This window comes from Protopterus annectens, chromosome 13.part0 (assembly GCF_019279795.1).
Source record: "Protopterus annectens isolate FY-2018-M chromosome 13.part0, PAN1.0, whole genome shotgun sequence".
NCBI classification, from domain to species: domain Eukaryota; kingdom Metazoa; phylum Chordata; order Ceratodontiformes; family Protopteridae; genus Protopterus; species Protopterus annectens.
Genome location: NC_056747.1, coordinates 630,936,832 through 630,953,213, shown reverse-complemented (window position 1 = coordinate 630,953,213; position 16,382 = coordinate 630,936,832). Strand labels below are relative to the sequence as shown.

General features: G+C 39.7%; 1 protein-coding gene across 4 annotated transcripts in view; it reads left to right on the top strand.

Moving 5' to 3' along the window:
- Positions 1-16,382, top strand: part of LOC122787538 (multidrug and toxin extrusion protein 1-like) — a 677,270-nt gene that overhangs the window by 522,457 nt on the left and 138,431 nt on the right. For all 4 annotated transcript variants that reach the window (XM_044054307.1, XM_044054306.1, XM_044054309.1 and 1 more), the window contains exon 13: positions 12,498-12,567. In XM_044054307.1, coding sequence (XP_043910242.1) covers positions 12,498-12,567 — 70 coding nt within the window. The remainder of the gene's footprint in view (positions 1-12,497; positions 12,568-16,382) is intronic.

Here is a 16,382-nt window from a genome sequence, read left to right as displayed (position 1 = left end):
TCTTGATAGGTCTAGGCATCCAGTATTATCTGCAAGTCCCCAGGCTAACCTGCAAAAGAAGTACAAAGAGAAGTGCCCAAAAGAGAAGGAAGTTAGGGAGGCTGACAACACTCTAGTAATGTCTGACTCCCCAGTGTGGTTCAAAGTCATTGACCCTGATGAGGCATATTTGTAGCCCCCAACATCAATGACAACTGGGCCTGAGACTTCTGGTATGATCACTATGAAGACTGCCGTGTCTTCAACCCTCTCCACTTCCTTGTGAGCCATAACAGGTGGGCATCATTCAGGTCTGAGAACACTTTGCAAGTTCCAACTTCTCATGCTAGCATGTCAGTTCATGAGGCTGAGGGCAGAATCTCTCAGGTAGTTATTAGGAAAGTTACTCTTGGGGCCTAGCCAAAGGCCTCAGACACTTGTCCATGTCCCTAGGCCTTGCCATCCATCTTATCCAAGCTGATGCCTCCCAATATGAAGTAACAGCAGGATTTGCCCCAGCCTATGCCTCCTATGTTGCCAGCCCCTACATCCTAGGCTACATCACAAGACCTTGTCAAACTGGCACAGGATTTCATGGATTTTATGAAATCCAAGCAACCTTCCCTGAAAAGGAACCTATGGGAGGAATGTCCTCTGGGAAAAGGGACATCTTCCTCAGAGGGACTAAGATTCTTGTGATTCTGATGAGGAGGAATTGATTTAGGTGAGGTACCTCTTCCCCACCCACCATCAAATAATACCTTGATTCAGACTCTGGAGACATCTTGTTCTAAGCTTCACTCCATGAGGATTTATTATTTGTGACACATTTATTAGGAAAACAGAGTCCCTCCAGTGAGAAAATAGAGGGTTTGCCCAGGTTCAGAGCAATTACAGAAGGCTTCTGAGTCTGCCTGTACCCAGAACTTTGGTAATCTCTCCCAGTGTCTGTTGCCTTGGATGATGTGTTTGATATCCTTGCAGGCTGATTCCTTATACCCTGCTTCAAGGAAGCTAAACTCCTTTTACAAGGTGCTAAACCCCAATAAACACCTTCAAAAGAATCCATTGGTGGACCCAATTGTGGTATACCTCTAGTCCAACAAGGGGAACAATGGGCCTGCATCAAGAAGCTCTTGTAAATTGATGGGGAAAATTATAATGCTGTACCAATTCAGCAAAAAAAAAAGAAACTTACACTAATGCTACCTGGCCATGAGAGTTTTCAGCTGCCAGTTCCACTTGCTCAAATACCTTGAATCTGTACCAGAACAAATAAAAAATAAGATAGAAGGGATCCAGGAGAACAGACTCAAGAGGAACATTCAGGAACTGGCCAATGTTGGCCACCAGGTGTCCAGGCACTCACTTGAATGTGGCTATGATGCTCTTGATGCATCATGCAGAGCAACAGGGCAGCAGCTATGGCATCAGTTACAAGAAGACATACCTGGCTAAGGAATTAATGCCTCTAGGAGCATGTTAAAGCTGACTCCTTAATGCCTCTTTGGACAAGGAGTTTCTCTTTGGACACTCTGTAGAGAAAGTGTTCCAAAAACTGGAGGAAAATATACTTCAAGGCTGGTCAAACAGAGCAATGCACTTGAGCTGCTCCGTGTTCATGTCACCATAGGTGAAATACAATACCACTTCCTTGCAAGCTATAGGTCCCCCTCTATGACCCAAGAAACCAATACCATGTATTTAAACTTATTAGAAACACTAACCATCCAACCCAATACCATATTCATGGGTGACTTTAATTACCCCACTATTAACTGGGAATCCTATGCGACATCAAACCTATATGCACAGAGATTCCTGGAATTTGTAAACACAAACTCCCTGGACCAGATAGTCAGTACACCAACCAGGGGTGCAACCATACTGGATCTGGTCCTCACTTATATGGGAAAGTGCTACACACCCCCTACTGTAATGCCTTCCCTGGTAACGTCAGACCACAAAATGGTCTCCTTTGAAGTAAAAATAAAACCTGGACCCCCAGCTAAACCTGTAATATTCAGGAACTATTATAAGGCTAACCTCCTGCCATTAAGTGAGAACCTGGCAATATTTCAAGCCCCTATAAACCCTGAGAACACTTCTGCCTATGCAGAACTGTTCACAGAAACCCTGTACAAGCATGTTAATAGCTGTATAGAGGCAGCTGTACCCACCAGAAAGAAGTACAGAACTAACGCAAAAAACAAGCCACCCTAGTGGAATCACAGAATTAATCGGATGTGAGGAAGAAAATCATGGCAAAAATTAGGTGGTACAGCACCCAGCAGGATAAAAACACTCTAATTAAACTAAACAAACAACTCAGAGGACAAATAAAGTCTAGCAAAGCCAAATTTGAGGTAAGTTTGACTTCCTAGGCCAAAGACAACCACAAAGCATTCTTTAGCTATGTCTGCAACCTCAAAGGTAATACACAATTGTGTGCAGAGCTCATTGTAAATGGAGGCACCTATACTGAGCCAGAAGATATAGCAAACCTCCTGGCTGATAAATTCAGCTCCAGCTTTACTCCTCTCAGCTCCTCAACCATCCCTCAGAAAATATCATCAAATATAACTCCCTCTGCTATCACTAGGGAACTGGTCCTTAATGCTCTGTCTAAGACCAAGAACACTGCATCATTGGGCCCAGACAATATCCCAGGATGACTTCTACATAGCACAAAGTATGACCTATCAGGGCCTCTGGAAATACTGTTTAACAGTGGCCTCCAAACAGGCTTCATGTCTCATGAATGGGGAAAGGCAACAGTCATCCCTCTGCACAAAAGTGGGCCACCTACAGACCGTGGAAACTACATACTCATAAGTCTCACTAGTCTTATATGTAAAGCCATGGAAAGAATTATCATGGAGATGATCAACAGAGATATAGTAAACCTCCAGACACTGGACCCAACCCAGTTTGGTTTCATAAAGGGCAGATCATGCCTACTCAACCTGGTGGACTTCTTTGAGAAGGTCACCAAAGCAATGGATGAGGGCAGAATCACTCACACTGCCTAGCTCGACCTGGCCAAGGCATTTGACACAGTAACCCACTCGGGCATTGTTGACAAATTCAAGAGGTTAGGTACAAACCTGTATGTCACCCAGTGGATAGCAAACTGGCTCACAGACAGGACCCAGGAAGTTAGAATTGGGGAGTCCACCTCTGCAAAGAGACCAGTCACAAGTGAAGTCCCTCAGGGATCAGTCCTTGGACTGCTCCTTTTTGGCATTTACTTCTCAGAAGTCAAGGCCAATGTCAGTGGTCTCTGGCTAACTAAATTTGCAGATGATTGCAAATTAGGAGCTTTCATAGAACCTCACACTGACACAAATGTTCTCCAGGAGGGGCTGACACAGTCAAACTACTGGTGTCAAGAGTCATGGACTAAAGCTAAATGCCATGAAATGCATAATAGTATCCTTTGGGAAGTCATCCATCCCTGGTAACTGTCATATTGACAACACACCCCTTAGAGGTGACCCAGTAGTCAGGGACTTAGGGACACACATAGATAGTAATCTAGCCTTTGATCATCATGTGTCTGCAGTGGTGAGGAAATCATTCTATGTTGTGCAACTTATAAACAAAGCTATGGCATCTAAGTCCAAGGAAGTCATTGTCCCCCTGTATTTGGCATTCATCAGACCTATCACTGACTAAAATGCCCCCTTTGGTATGTACCTAACCAGGCATATCAAACAACTGGAATGTCCACAGAGGTTCCTCACTAAAAGAATACAGGACATAAGTAATATGTCCTATGCAGACCATCTCAAGGCTCTCTCCCTGTATTCTGTCTCCTACAGGCTTTTGAGATCTATGCCTGGCATACAAGGTATTGTCAGACCCCGCTCTGATGGACCTCCTGCATATCCACAAAACAAACAGTACCAGAATTACCCTTTCTAAAGATTTGCCTGTGATGTAAATATGACCTGCTGGAGAGATAGGTATGTATCCCAGAGACTACCTCATCTATGGAGCAGGCTTCCCATCCATGTGAAGCAGAGTTCCTCCCTAATTCAATTCAAGTGCAGCTTGGACAATCGGATGGGAAACCAGAAATTCATCCCTGGTTTGGCACCTATGTCTCTGATGCAAACAGGTAACCTGTAAATGGTTCATCTCGCAAGTCCATGCTTACACTTATCAGGGGTATTAGAACTCGTCAGAGAGTTGGGATGTATGGCTAGGCTTAAAAAGTCCCTAGTGGTCGTTAGCCTATTAAACACCTATGAACCTATCTGTTCAGAGATGTCTGAAGTCTGTGAACGTGTATAACTTCAGCAGCAAACTTGCACTTTATTATTTACATATTGCTTTCATATGACTTTCTAAGGGATTTATGTGTTTTTAATTCGTTATCATATGGCAATCTGTATATTATGAACTGTGCTTCTTGAAAGTAATCTTAAATTGTTTATGCTTCCATTCATTTATCCATTTTTGTCTCTCTGTGCATTCATCTGTTTATCAGTCTCTGTCTGTCTGTTTGATATGTCAGTTTGCTGCATCTCCATTTGTTTTACTGGTGTGTCATAACAGCTATGACCTTTTCATAAAGAGAAATTAAGTTGTAATTAGAATTAACATGTATTACATTTAGTTCCATTGACCATCCTATTGTACATGCCACTGTGCTAAGACAATTTGCTGACATTAATACCAAGTTTATAATGTTAGATACTGCATTATGTGAGCAGCTCTGGTGTGTACGTGCCTAAAGATGCTTTAGTGAAATGTTTTAACCTGGGAGGCAGTATCCCAGCTCCCAGGTTAAAACATCCCAGCTCTGATCAACCAGTGCCTACAGCCTTCACATTTCTGAGCCCTGTTTGATTCGAGCACTTTCTAACTGGACAGTAAAGCAGCTATGTTTTTTGTTTACTGATAACACATTTAACAAATCCAGAATCAGTTTTGAACATGTTCATCTATTCAGAAATATATGTGAATATCTTGGCTGAATGTTGGTGTGATGTAAAACAGAACAGTAAACACAGCTTTTCCTCTACCGCACTGAAGACTTTTCCTTCTAATCTCATCTTTTTTATTGTATTACATATAATTATTACTTCATGCAGTGTTTTGATTCGGTATATAGTTTGTTTTAATAGTATTAACTAATAAAGTATGTGTGGTGTACTTTTGTTCTTCAAACAACTTGAATGATCATTATACCTCTGTATTTTAATTGTTTAACTCTTAGTGAACCTCATCTTACCTGGAAAGGATCCTTAGAATAGCCCGCAAACCTGACTAACATATGATAAATGAAAATGACACCAACAATTGCATTACAAAACAATATAGTTGAGCACTTGACAGACTGAAGCCCAAAGACGTTCTTCATTAGATCACTGTTGCAGCATTCATTATTTCTGGGACTTTGCCACTAAGCATCCTGTTCAGTTGGCTGGTCTTCAAGAGCTCAGGTTCCTTCATCCTATGTGGCATACACTCACCTGTAGGCACGCAGGAGTGTAACGGTGTAATAGAAGCATGCATCCACATCATCTTTAGAACTTAATTACTGCAGTTCGTGCATGAAGATAAATATCCTGTTTGGAAAATATTTTATTCTTCTAGATTTGGCCTTTTGATTATTACAGTGTTGCTTATGTATTAAAAAGGGCAGGTGTGACTGTGGGAGACAGGTACCTTACAGAGATTTCTACATCAGTTGCATCTTCTGCGTTGGAATAGACCATGATGTCCAGGCCTACAGCATCAATAAATACTCTTTGTTGCAGTTTGTATACACTAAGTCTTTATCCTGTCCAGGTTCCACATGCAAAAACTGTAATGGCACCTAAGATCTATGTGGGCCTAACACTGCCACCCCCTTATACCAAAAAATCCTCAGCTTGTCTTGCAAGTGAACTACATTGTTGGTGTCACAGGTCAAATTCAATGGGGGGTACTCTTTACTATAGAACCCCACCAACCAGTCCTTGTTCACAGATGCCTCAGACTTTGCCTAGGGAACTCCCATGGTCAGAAGGTACTGGGCTTATGTCATCACCAGCTGAGGAAAATACATCAGTTTAAAAGAGATGCTGGCTCTGACCCAGGGCTTTAGGGCCTTGAGATAGTTTTGGAAAGAGGGTACCCTCCCAGTGGTGACAGACAGTACTACAGCTGTGTGTTACATCAACAAACAGGAATATACAAGATTCTGCCACTTGCAGGTTAGCCATGGTAGCCTGGGAAATAGTGAACAAACACAATACACTTCTAAAGGCAGTGCATATCATCTCAGAAATAACTTCTGTTGTAGACAAATTCAGCAGGGCAAAGACAGACCATTTTGAGTGGATGTTACACCAGGAAACTAGTACACAAATGGGGTGCTCCACAGATACATATTCTTCTAAGGAAACAGCTGAGACTGTTTTGCTGCAGATGCCTATGTAGGAAGGCCTGGGTGACATATGCCTTCTCCACAATGTGGGCAGGGTGATTTCTGTATGTCTTTTGCCCTTCTCATTGAGTCTCAGCGTCGTATAAAATGTAAGAAAAGAAATAAAAACAAAGATGTTCCTTCTTGCCTCCCTTCGGCCAAGACAACACCAGTTTTCCCTGCTAATGGAGATGGCAGAGGGATGCCACCAGACACTCCCAGATATTTTAGACCTACTGTCCATTGACAAGAGTTTTCCAATCCACCCAAATCTGCAGAATCTGAAACAATTTGGAGCATAGGGTTTTAATTACCTTTTGATACTAGTACACAGTGGACATAGTAAAAAGTTTCAAGGTAAACTACATGAGGTAGTTGTGTATCTTCAAACAAAGAAGGGGAGAAGGTTTTCCTCCTAGACAGGCTTCCAGGAGTGTAAGGGTACCTCTGATCCTAAAATATCTGAGTGAGTTGCTTACAGCTGGTTCAACCTACACCTCCATCAAAGTCCATGTTTCAACTGTTTTGGTCTGTCTCCCTTGAGATCAGCCCTTATCCAGCATGTCCTAAGTTAAAAAAAAATCCTCAAGGGGATTCTACACATTTGGTCACTAAGGAAAAAAGTAGTTCTCCCTCCAAGACCTGAACTGTGTACCTTCAAACTTATGAGTAATTTGAAATTCCTCTCCTGGAAGACTGCCCCTTTAGTAGCTATAAAATCAGACAGGAAAGTTTTGGAGCTGCAGCCACAAATATACATGACTCCCTTCCTGGTTTTCCATATGGACAAGGTTATACTATAGAACTAACCCCTCCATTTTGCTAAAGATAGTATCAGAATTCACCATCAGCCAGACCCTTCAGCTCCTGGGTCTGTATTATGTGATTGAAGATTCTCTTGTTCAAACACATAATGATTGACACATATACAGCAAATGCTGTAAACTGCGAACTGCCATGTCCTCAAATTTTTTCCTCGGGGAAAAAATTCAGTTGCCCGTTATCAGGAATTGTGGTTTTCTTCAATGTAGAGTGATCTCGGAGTTGGTATGTTTAGTTGGGGGGGTGACACCCCCCCCCCCACTTAATTGGCGTTTTAAAGTTTGTTTTTTATTTTACAGCCATGTGAATTTTTTTCGAGAGGAAAAAATTCGAGGACGTGGCCATTCGCGGTTTACAGCGTTTGCTGTATACTTGTCAATCATTATGTAGAAGAGATTCTTTGATCACATAATATAGACCCTCAGCTACCTGCCTTTTTCAAAAACCCACAGAAGGGGGTGAAATAATTCTGTATTCTCTGGATGTACACAGGCAGTTCAAGTTTGATCTGGGCAGGTATAAGGACTTCAGGAAAATTGTAAAGTTGTTCATTTCCTGACCTTGGCTGATATTAAAAAAGAACAGCCAGTGACAAAGCATACCATCTCCAGATCTCTCTGTTATTGTATCCATTTCTGCTACCACAACAAGGGCCACAGTCTATGTGGTCAAGTGAAAGCTCACTGTGCCAGGGCAGCAGCCACCACAGTGGCTTTTGAGGATGGAATGGATACCAGATCCATCCTAGAAGCAGCCACCTGGTTCTAAGTCCACACCTCCATCAAGAGATACAAATTGAACTCCTTTTTCAAGACTAGAATGTGAGTTGTCAAGGATGTCCTTCAGTTCATCCTTTACCAATAATTCTCCTTCCAACCCCTCTCTGCCAAAGATCTGGGAAACTTCTTACAAGCAATGAATGCTGCAAAAGTGATTTAATAGCAAACATAGCACAACTGAGTAGGTAACTTGCAAGCAGTAGTGCCTAACAGGATGTGTGTTATTGTGTTAATAATGCCCAGCTATGGGTGTTCTGAGCCTCGACACCACAATTGGGGGGGCCTCCACACCCCTGGAAAGGCATTATTTACACAATAACACACACCATGGAGGACAATATTGTACTTAGAGAATGGGCTGTCTTTTAAATTGTTTGTATTTGTTGGGGTTTTTGTAATTACTATATATATATATATATATATATATATATATATATATATATATATATATATATATATATATATATATATATATATATATATATATATATATATATATATATATATATATATATATATGTAGTATATACATGTGTATATTTGATATAAAATAGATTCTCTGCCTACTGTTTCAAACTTGCTATAGTATATATTGTCAAATCACTGGGCATTGAAGTCACTAAATAATAAGTTACATTTGAGTTTCAGACTTTATTGTAGCTCACAACTAATCAGGGACAAATCCAGAAGGAATCAGGGACACTTAAAATATTAGTAATATTAATCTGAGACACTGACAGAATAAGAGAATGTGAATTAATATATATTTTCTGAAGTAAAAAAGTCTATATCTCTGTTTATTGTCATTGTATATTAAGTGTAATTCACCACCTTCTCTTTCCAAAAGTCACCAGTTGTAGGCGGGATTAAGGGAGATAGAGCTAAAATTTGAGTCAAAATCAAGGACAGATGAGAAGTATTGTCTTCATATTCTTCAGAAAATGCATGCAAACAAAAATCCTGCTAATACAATAGCTTTCTAATAAGAGCAATATTTAAAATGTGTCCCTATTTTTGAGCCCCCCCCCTTTATTTTAGGCTTTATTCAGATTTCATTGAGCTAAGAGGTTGAGAGGTATGCATATCTTTTTAATTTTAAAAGAGGTGCATCCACTGCTCTATCAGTCTTTCTATCTCTCTCATACACACACACATACACACACACACACACACACACACACACACACACACACACACACACACACACACACACACACACACACACACACACACACACTTTTTTTTTTATTATCCATTTGCTTTAATTTTACTCTCACTAAACAGCAACACCACTGCTTAGCAAGTGTAAAATAATGGTTCAGTCCCTCTCATTTTTAATTTCATACACACACAGGGCGGCCACGGTGGTGCAGTCGCCTCACAGCAAGAGGTTCTCCAGTTTAATTCTCGGCTGGGGTGCCTTCTGTGCGGAGTCTGCATGTCCTCCCTGTGGTCGTGTGGGTTTCCTCCGGGTGCTCCGGTTTTCTCCCACATTACAAAGGCATGTAGTAGGTGGATTGGACACTCTAAATTAGCCCTAGGTGTGAGTGTGTGCACCTTCTGTGGAAGGTTGGGCACTGGGCTGGCAACTCGACACTGTAAAAAAACTCCACTGCCAATCATGAGTGGACAGATGATCCGCTGTGGCGACCCCTAACCGGGAAAAGCTGAAAGAAGAAGAAGATACGCATACACACACACTTTTCTATTTTTATTAATTTTCTTTTTTATTTTACACTCACTAAACAGCAACAGCACTATTTAGTGAGTGTAAAATAATGGCTCAGTCCCTCTCATTTTTAATTTCATGCACGCACACACACACACACACACACACACACACACACACACACACACACACACATTTTTCTATTTTTATTAATTTTTTTTTTTTAATTTTACACTCACTAAACAGCAAAAACTCTGCTTAGTGAGCATAATATAATAGTGGCCATTAGCTTCATTACAGTCCAAGCACCACTGCAGCTTAATCTGTTGCCATGAAGCAGCAGACTCATTTTCAAGCAAGTTTATCTGTAAATTAACATCCTACTGGAGAAAGTTCATTCTTTAATCAGAGTGGAGATGTACAGGTTGTCCATTCTCTAGATCATAATAATAGATGTTTGAATAGATCACAGTTGATAACACTACAAACCAAAAACCCAAAGAAAACCTGGTGAAAGCAAAACTAGTAGCACGCCAGTAAAATCCAAAAAGTTTAATGTAGTAATGTAGCACTTTTCGTTTGCTCTGTCAGCAAACTTCATCAGACCCTACACTACAAACCACTCAGTGACAGCTGCTGGGTCCAATAAAGGCTGACAGTTCACAAAATAACACACTGAAGGCTCACGTAAAAGATGAAAGGAATTTAATATCCAGTACCAAATCACAAAGTTCACAGATTAAGCACTTTCATTCCTCACAAGGGAACTTCTTCAGAATAATACTGTGTAACTAATCCTCTTTTGTACCTTGTCAAATGAATTTAATTGAGCAATAATCATTCAATTAGCATAATACAATTACCATCCCATATTATTTAATTTAAAGAAACACATCTAAAAAAAAACTTGACGTTAAAATACACACTAAATTCAAACTTATATATAAAAGACATAAAATATATGTTATATACATTCAATATATAAAGACACATATACACACAAAAACGCACACAGACACACACACACACACACACACACATATATATATATATATATATATATATATATATATATATATATATATATATATAAAACTTCATAATACTAAAGCCTTCCTTTTAAGAGCAGGGAATAAAGAAAAATCTTTATGGTTATAGATTACCACGGAGGCACCAAGGTGGTAAAAGAAATTATCACAAGATATTGGGAATTATTTTCAAAAGTGCCAATACTTTAGATGTGTTTGCTAAAACTCTAAAATTTGGATACAAAAGGGGCCCAAATTAAAAAAAAATATTTTTGAAAGGGTGGTACATCAAAATCAAGGGAGAAATAAAATTGGTACCTACAGATGTGGGGCTTGTGCTCAGTGTGTGTATGTATATATATATATATATATATATATATATATATATATATATATATATATATATATAGAACAAGGAAGATATAACAATATGAGGTGATGTGAGGAAATTAACAGAAAAAGGATATTACAACTGCAACACAAAAGGTGTAGTGTATAGTGCTTATTGCACACAATGCCCCTCATATTATATAGGGAAAACAGAGAGAAAGTCGAAGCAACGGATATAGGAATATTCTTATGAGATCAGTAAGCAAAAAGAGACAAATGCCCTATATAAACACACCTTAAGTTGTAAGCAGGCAAATTTTAAGTTTTGGGTTGTAGAAAAAGTCAACTTTCCAGAAAGGGGAGAGGACTGGGAGACCTTCCTTGAGTATAAGAAATTGATGTGGCAGCTAAATTTAGATGCTGGCACTCCACCAGGCTTAAATGAGCATATTTCTTTAGTCCCTGCTCTTAAAAGGAATGTATAATGTTTATGAGAAGATATGTGTATGCCTTTGAGAGAGCTGTATGTTTAATACATTTGACTAATTGAATGAGGAGTTGTGGTCTTAAATAGGGAGCAGGTGCTGTTATTGTGAGAGTCTGAAGAAGCGACAGGTCGTGAAAGCTCTTACTCATTTTTTGTATTAAAGTTATTTTTGCCTTTAAGCCATGGCGATACTGTTTGGTTTGTTTCTTTGTGTTTTTGTTCCATTGGCAGAGTCTCTATCCAGGAACAGGGTTTCTTTTTATTATTTAGTGACATAGGGCTGTCTGGATAGTATGGATAAATTCTACTTAAAGTGTAAACTGTTTGGCTGGAAAAAAATATTTCTAGAGAAATATTAGTTTTGGAGATGAGTGTTTTGGGATGCTTTGAAATACTGACATACTAAATAGAAAATAGCAAAAGACTGCCTCTCACAAAGCTGATAAATATTTTGGTCACAAATGACAATCTGTCCTAAGATGCTAAACCCTATAGTGGAACTAGAAATGGCATAGTATGAGGTATAAGCACCCCCTTTGGAACTAAAAAATTATACATTATAGGTTATAATCACCCCATTGTAACTAGAAATGGTATAGTATGGGTTATAATCACACTCTTACCACATAGGGCATAATGTAAGTTTGGTCTATTGTTATTATTATTGTTATTGGGACTTTGTTTAAGCATTAAGTGTGTTAGTGTTTTGCTATTTCCTTAAGTAGGAGATCAGTACTAAAAAACTTTTTATAATTATGTTATGAAGCAGCATTTATTACATCTCAATTAAGTTCATCATTATGGTGCATGTAAAGACTTTAGCATCTGTGAAATATTGTGGAAGTCTATGTCTTCTTTTAATTATAATTTTCCATTCTTTATATCCCACCAACTTTTATGTAATAATATTCTTTAAGTAATGTATCTCTGTTTTCCAAAATTAAATTGTTGATTACAAACTCTGTTTTTTTTTGTCTTACAGAGAAGTTGTTGCATTAGTTGCAGAAGTCGCTCCAATATTTGCTGCTTTCCATCTCTTTGATGCAACTGCTGTAAGTATCAGTACTGCTGGGATTTAATTGGACACATTCCCATTCTGACCAAAGGGATAATCTTTTCCTTCACAGGCAGGCTGCAGTTAATGTGTTATTTATTTACTTACTATATTACAGTTTCTCAATGGCAGGAGACAGTTAGCCTGTCTAATCTTCCCTTTACGTGTGTTCAGAATTCCACCTCCCTGGTAATGCCCCCCCCCTTCACCCTTTTGACACCTATCCCACCCTGGATTGAATGTTTTTGCAGATTCCCCCTACCACCGCCACTGTCGTCATGCTGCTAGTCCATTCATTTATTTATTACATTTCTTGATCGGAAAAGTTTAGCTAGGATGAACATATTTGCCATGAGGTCCCAGGAAGAAAAGCTCCAGTTCAAGTTAAGAAATGGCATATGTTACAGTAATAAATAAGCCATTGTGTACATATGAAAATGACTATGCTAGTCATTCTAACAAATATCATTTACTTTATTTACATCAATTCCTGTAAAAGTAAAGAGGCAGCATACTTGTAGAAGTATGTAAATCATTGTGCACATTTGAAATTTGCAGTGCAAGCCATTGTTGTTGTTGTCTTTTGGCTTTTCCCGGTTAGGGGTCGCGACTCTGGTCCGCTAATGATTGGCAGTAGATTTTGACAAACGCCGAGGTGCCAGCTCGACGTTCAACCTTCAACAAAGGCATGCCCATTTATGCATGTCTTTTGAACGCCCACCCAACCGCAGGGAGGACATGCAGACTCCACAAAGAAGGTGCTCCCCGCACTCCAGCCGAGAATCAAATGGGAGAACCTCTTGCTGTGAGGTGCAAGCCATTGTAACAAATGTAAATTACTTTATTTACATTATGGGGTATCACTGGAGATACCAATCAATGCATCCATTTCAAAAGATGTGTCATCATACCTAAAATCATTTGTAACCATTAAAGAGAAACTGGTTTATCTGTTTCAAGGGATGTTTTATTATACTCCCACAGGAATGAAGTACACATAGCATATGACAGTAATTGAATGAAGATCAGAGTTTTCTTTATAAGTAAGAAGTGGCTATCGTAGTGCAACAGGCCCACCTGAGAAATGAAGCAGGTGAAGAATGAAGAACCTTATGCAAAGAGATAAGGAACAAAAAACAGGTCATTTAATCTCCTAACAGAGATCAACAATCAGGTCACTGAATCTCCTAAAGTGTGGAAAGAAAATTGAGATAAGAAACAATCAGAAGAGAAAGAGATGTAGTACGAGTGGGGAAGAATTTTAATATATGTGGAGGATGTTAAAGCAGCAAAGTCACTCACCTGGACAATGAATAGGTGACAGATACAGAAGAATGTGGGAGTCTGGTGTCTGAGTGTAAGGGAGTAGAGGAAAGGCAGTCAAATGGATGCTAAAAGACAAGGCAAAGTCTTCTGGAACGATTGAAGAGACAAGAGGATTTGAAGTGCCTCAGGTTCTGCAGAAGTCTGCACCATAATTTGGAAACTACAAATGAAACTAGAGTCACTAAATCTATTGTGTGTTGAAGGAAGTACAATGTTTGATTTAGAGTGCTAGAGGGTCCTGGAGGTGTAGAGACTAAGGGTGCAGGGAAGAGAGAGAGTTGAATGACAGCAATTTTTTTTTCTGATCGAGGCAGTTTAAACTTGTTGATGTGCCACACTGATGTGGTCCAGAAGGAAGACTAGCTTCATTTCATAAAGTGTAATTTTAAGTTTGTTAGGAAGACAGGACTACAAATTGATATAGGATATTGGCATTGTAGAGAAGGGAAATAATGAGATAAGCCCTGACAGTCCTGAGTAATTCATTGCAGATGGTCTGACATGGTAAAGCAGGCCACATTTTTGATGACTGTGTTATGGATATAGATATCATATTTTAACTCTTGCTCTAGGGTTAGACATTGGAGTACGGTTGACCTAATGGTGTCAAGAAGCTGATTTTTCAGTGCAGTAATTTAAAGTAAGTAGTCACTGTCAGTGTTACAAAACGAGTTATTAAAGAGCATTAATTTTGTTTTACGTTTCTTGAGATGTGGTAGAGATTTTCCATCCAGAGCTGGATATTGTGTAGGACATTTTATAGCTAGATGCAACAGACTTGGAATCTGAAGAGAGGAGGAAACATTGATGGTAGATGTGGAGATCCAAGGGAGAGGAAACATAGATAGCAACTATCTCTCTGTTAAGAAGTACTTTAGCTGTTACGGGGAATAGTTAGTGTCTACAGACTGCTTCCACCCTCCATCCTTTCTGTTCTGTGTGACCCCCTTCACTTCTCCATGGCATGATGTTGTAGACCTATGTAATGTGCCCTGTCTGTTTTTTTTTTTTTTTGAAGTAGTGAGAAGTGGTTCAGATCCTTTAATCTCTGGCCATACCCTTTTCTTTCCATCTTACATACCCTTCTGGTGTCCTCCTCTGTACTCCTCCCAACTGTCTGATATTCCTGTTCTGATGTATTTTATACAACTGCATGTAATATTCAAGGAGTAGCCTAACCAGAGTTTGGTAGAATTGAATCATTACATTTTAAAGTCTGTGTCCTTGAAAGTACACCGCAGTATTCTGTTCACTATTGCCCCTGCCCTCTCTTTCTGTTTTGTGTGGTCTAATCCAGGTGTCACCTCCAGATGTCCATCATAAGGTCACTGATGCAGTAGTATTTCTAACATATTGGAGTTAGCTACAGACTAATGTCTGCCCAACTGTCCTGACTCCCAGAGATCTGTATACATCAGGGTGCAGGCTAAAATCCACCATATGTAGACATGCACTTTGGTATTGTGGATAAAAGGGATGTTGATCTGCATCATCTTCAGTTCTTTTTTGCTGCAGGCATGTGTGCATCTTGAAGTTTAAGTCCAGAATTGCTCTCCAGGCCTATAGCTTCAGAGCTCCTACTGAGAATCTTCAAAGGTTAAGTGCACTGCAAGGGAAATTTTCTTGTGCTTTATCATTAGTTTCTGTTTCGAAAGTATTTAGTAAGTTTGCCAGTAAAATTTGTTGGACAATCATTAAAGTTCCTAGAGAGTCTACTACAAAGTGATCTTGTGATAGTAGCTCACAATACACTTGCTTGTTGCCACTTCCTCTAAATGGCACATCCCTTAATTCCCACAAGCTCAATCCCTACTGAACTACATAGACCTACCAGACTTAACACTAACCTTAAAACTCCTATCTGGTCCATAAGCATAGCACTCCTCGTCTGCTCTCAAACCCTAAAGACCCTGATCACTACCTAAAAGGATTCCACTGTCCTCTCCCTAAACCTAAAGTCCCTGGTCACTCCTAACCCTAACAGTCCACTCCTACTCATTAACCCTAAACTTGCCTCTTGCTCCTTAAACCTAAAATTCCGATCCCGCTCCCTAAGCCTAAAGTTCCCGATCGCTCCAGAACTCTAAACTCCCCAAAACCTAAATCCCATTCCCAATCACTGCCTGAAACTCTAAACTATGTTCCCATTCCTCCCACTCTCTCCCCACAGCCACTATACTGTCTTGATTGAATATGAGTACTGTATTCAGGTGAGGTGGGGTTACTGCACTTTTCCTCTGCATGGCTGACAAATGTCACCTGAACATGTTGAGTTTGATTACAAACAGCAGCCCATGAGAGCTACAGGATGCCTGAGTCCTTCGCTGTGAGACGTTAGTCTTCAAGTGCCTGGGGCTCAAGCATTTGTAGTAGACCCTTCTCAGGGTATGCCTCCTGCATGCTTAAAGAAACATTGTGAACATGGGCATCAGATCCTGTATAAAGATTATTATACTAAGTTCCTTTTTGTTTGGGAGAGTTCCAGTT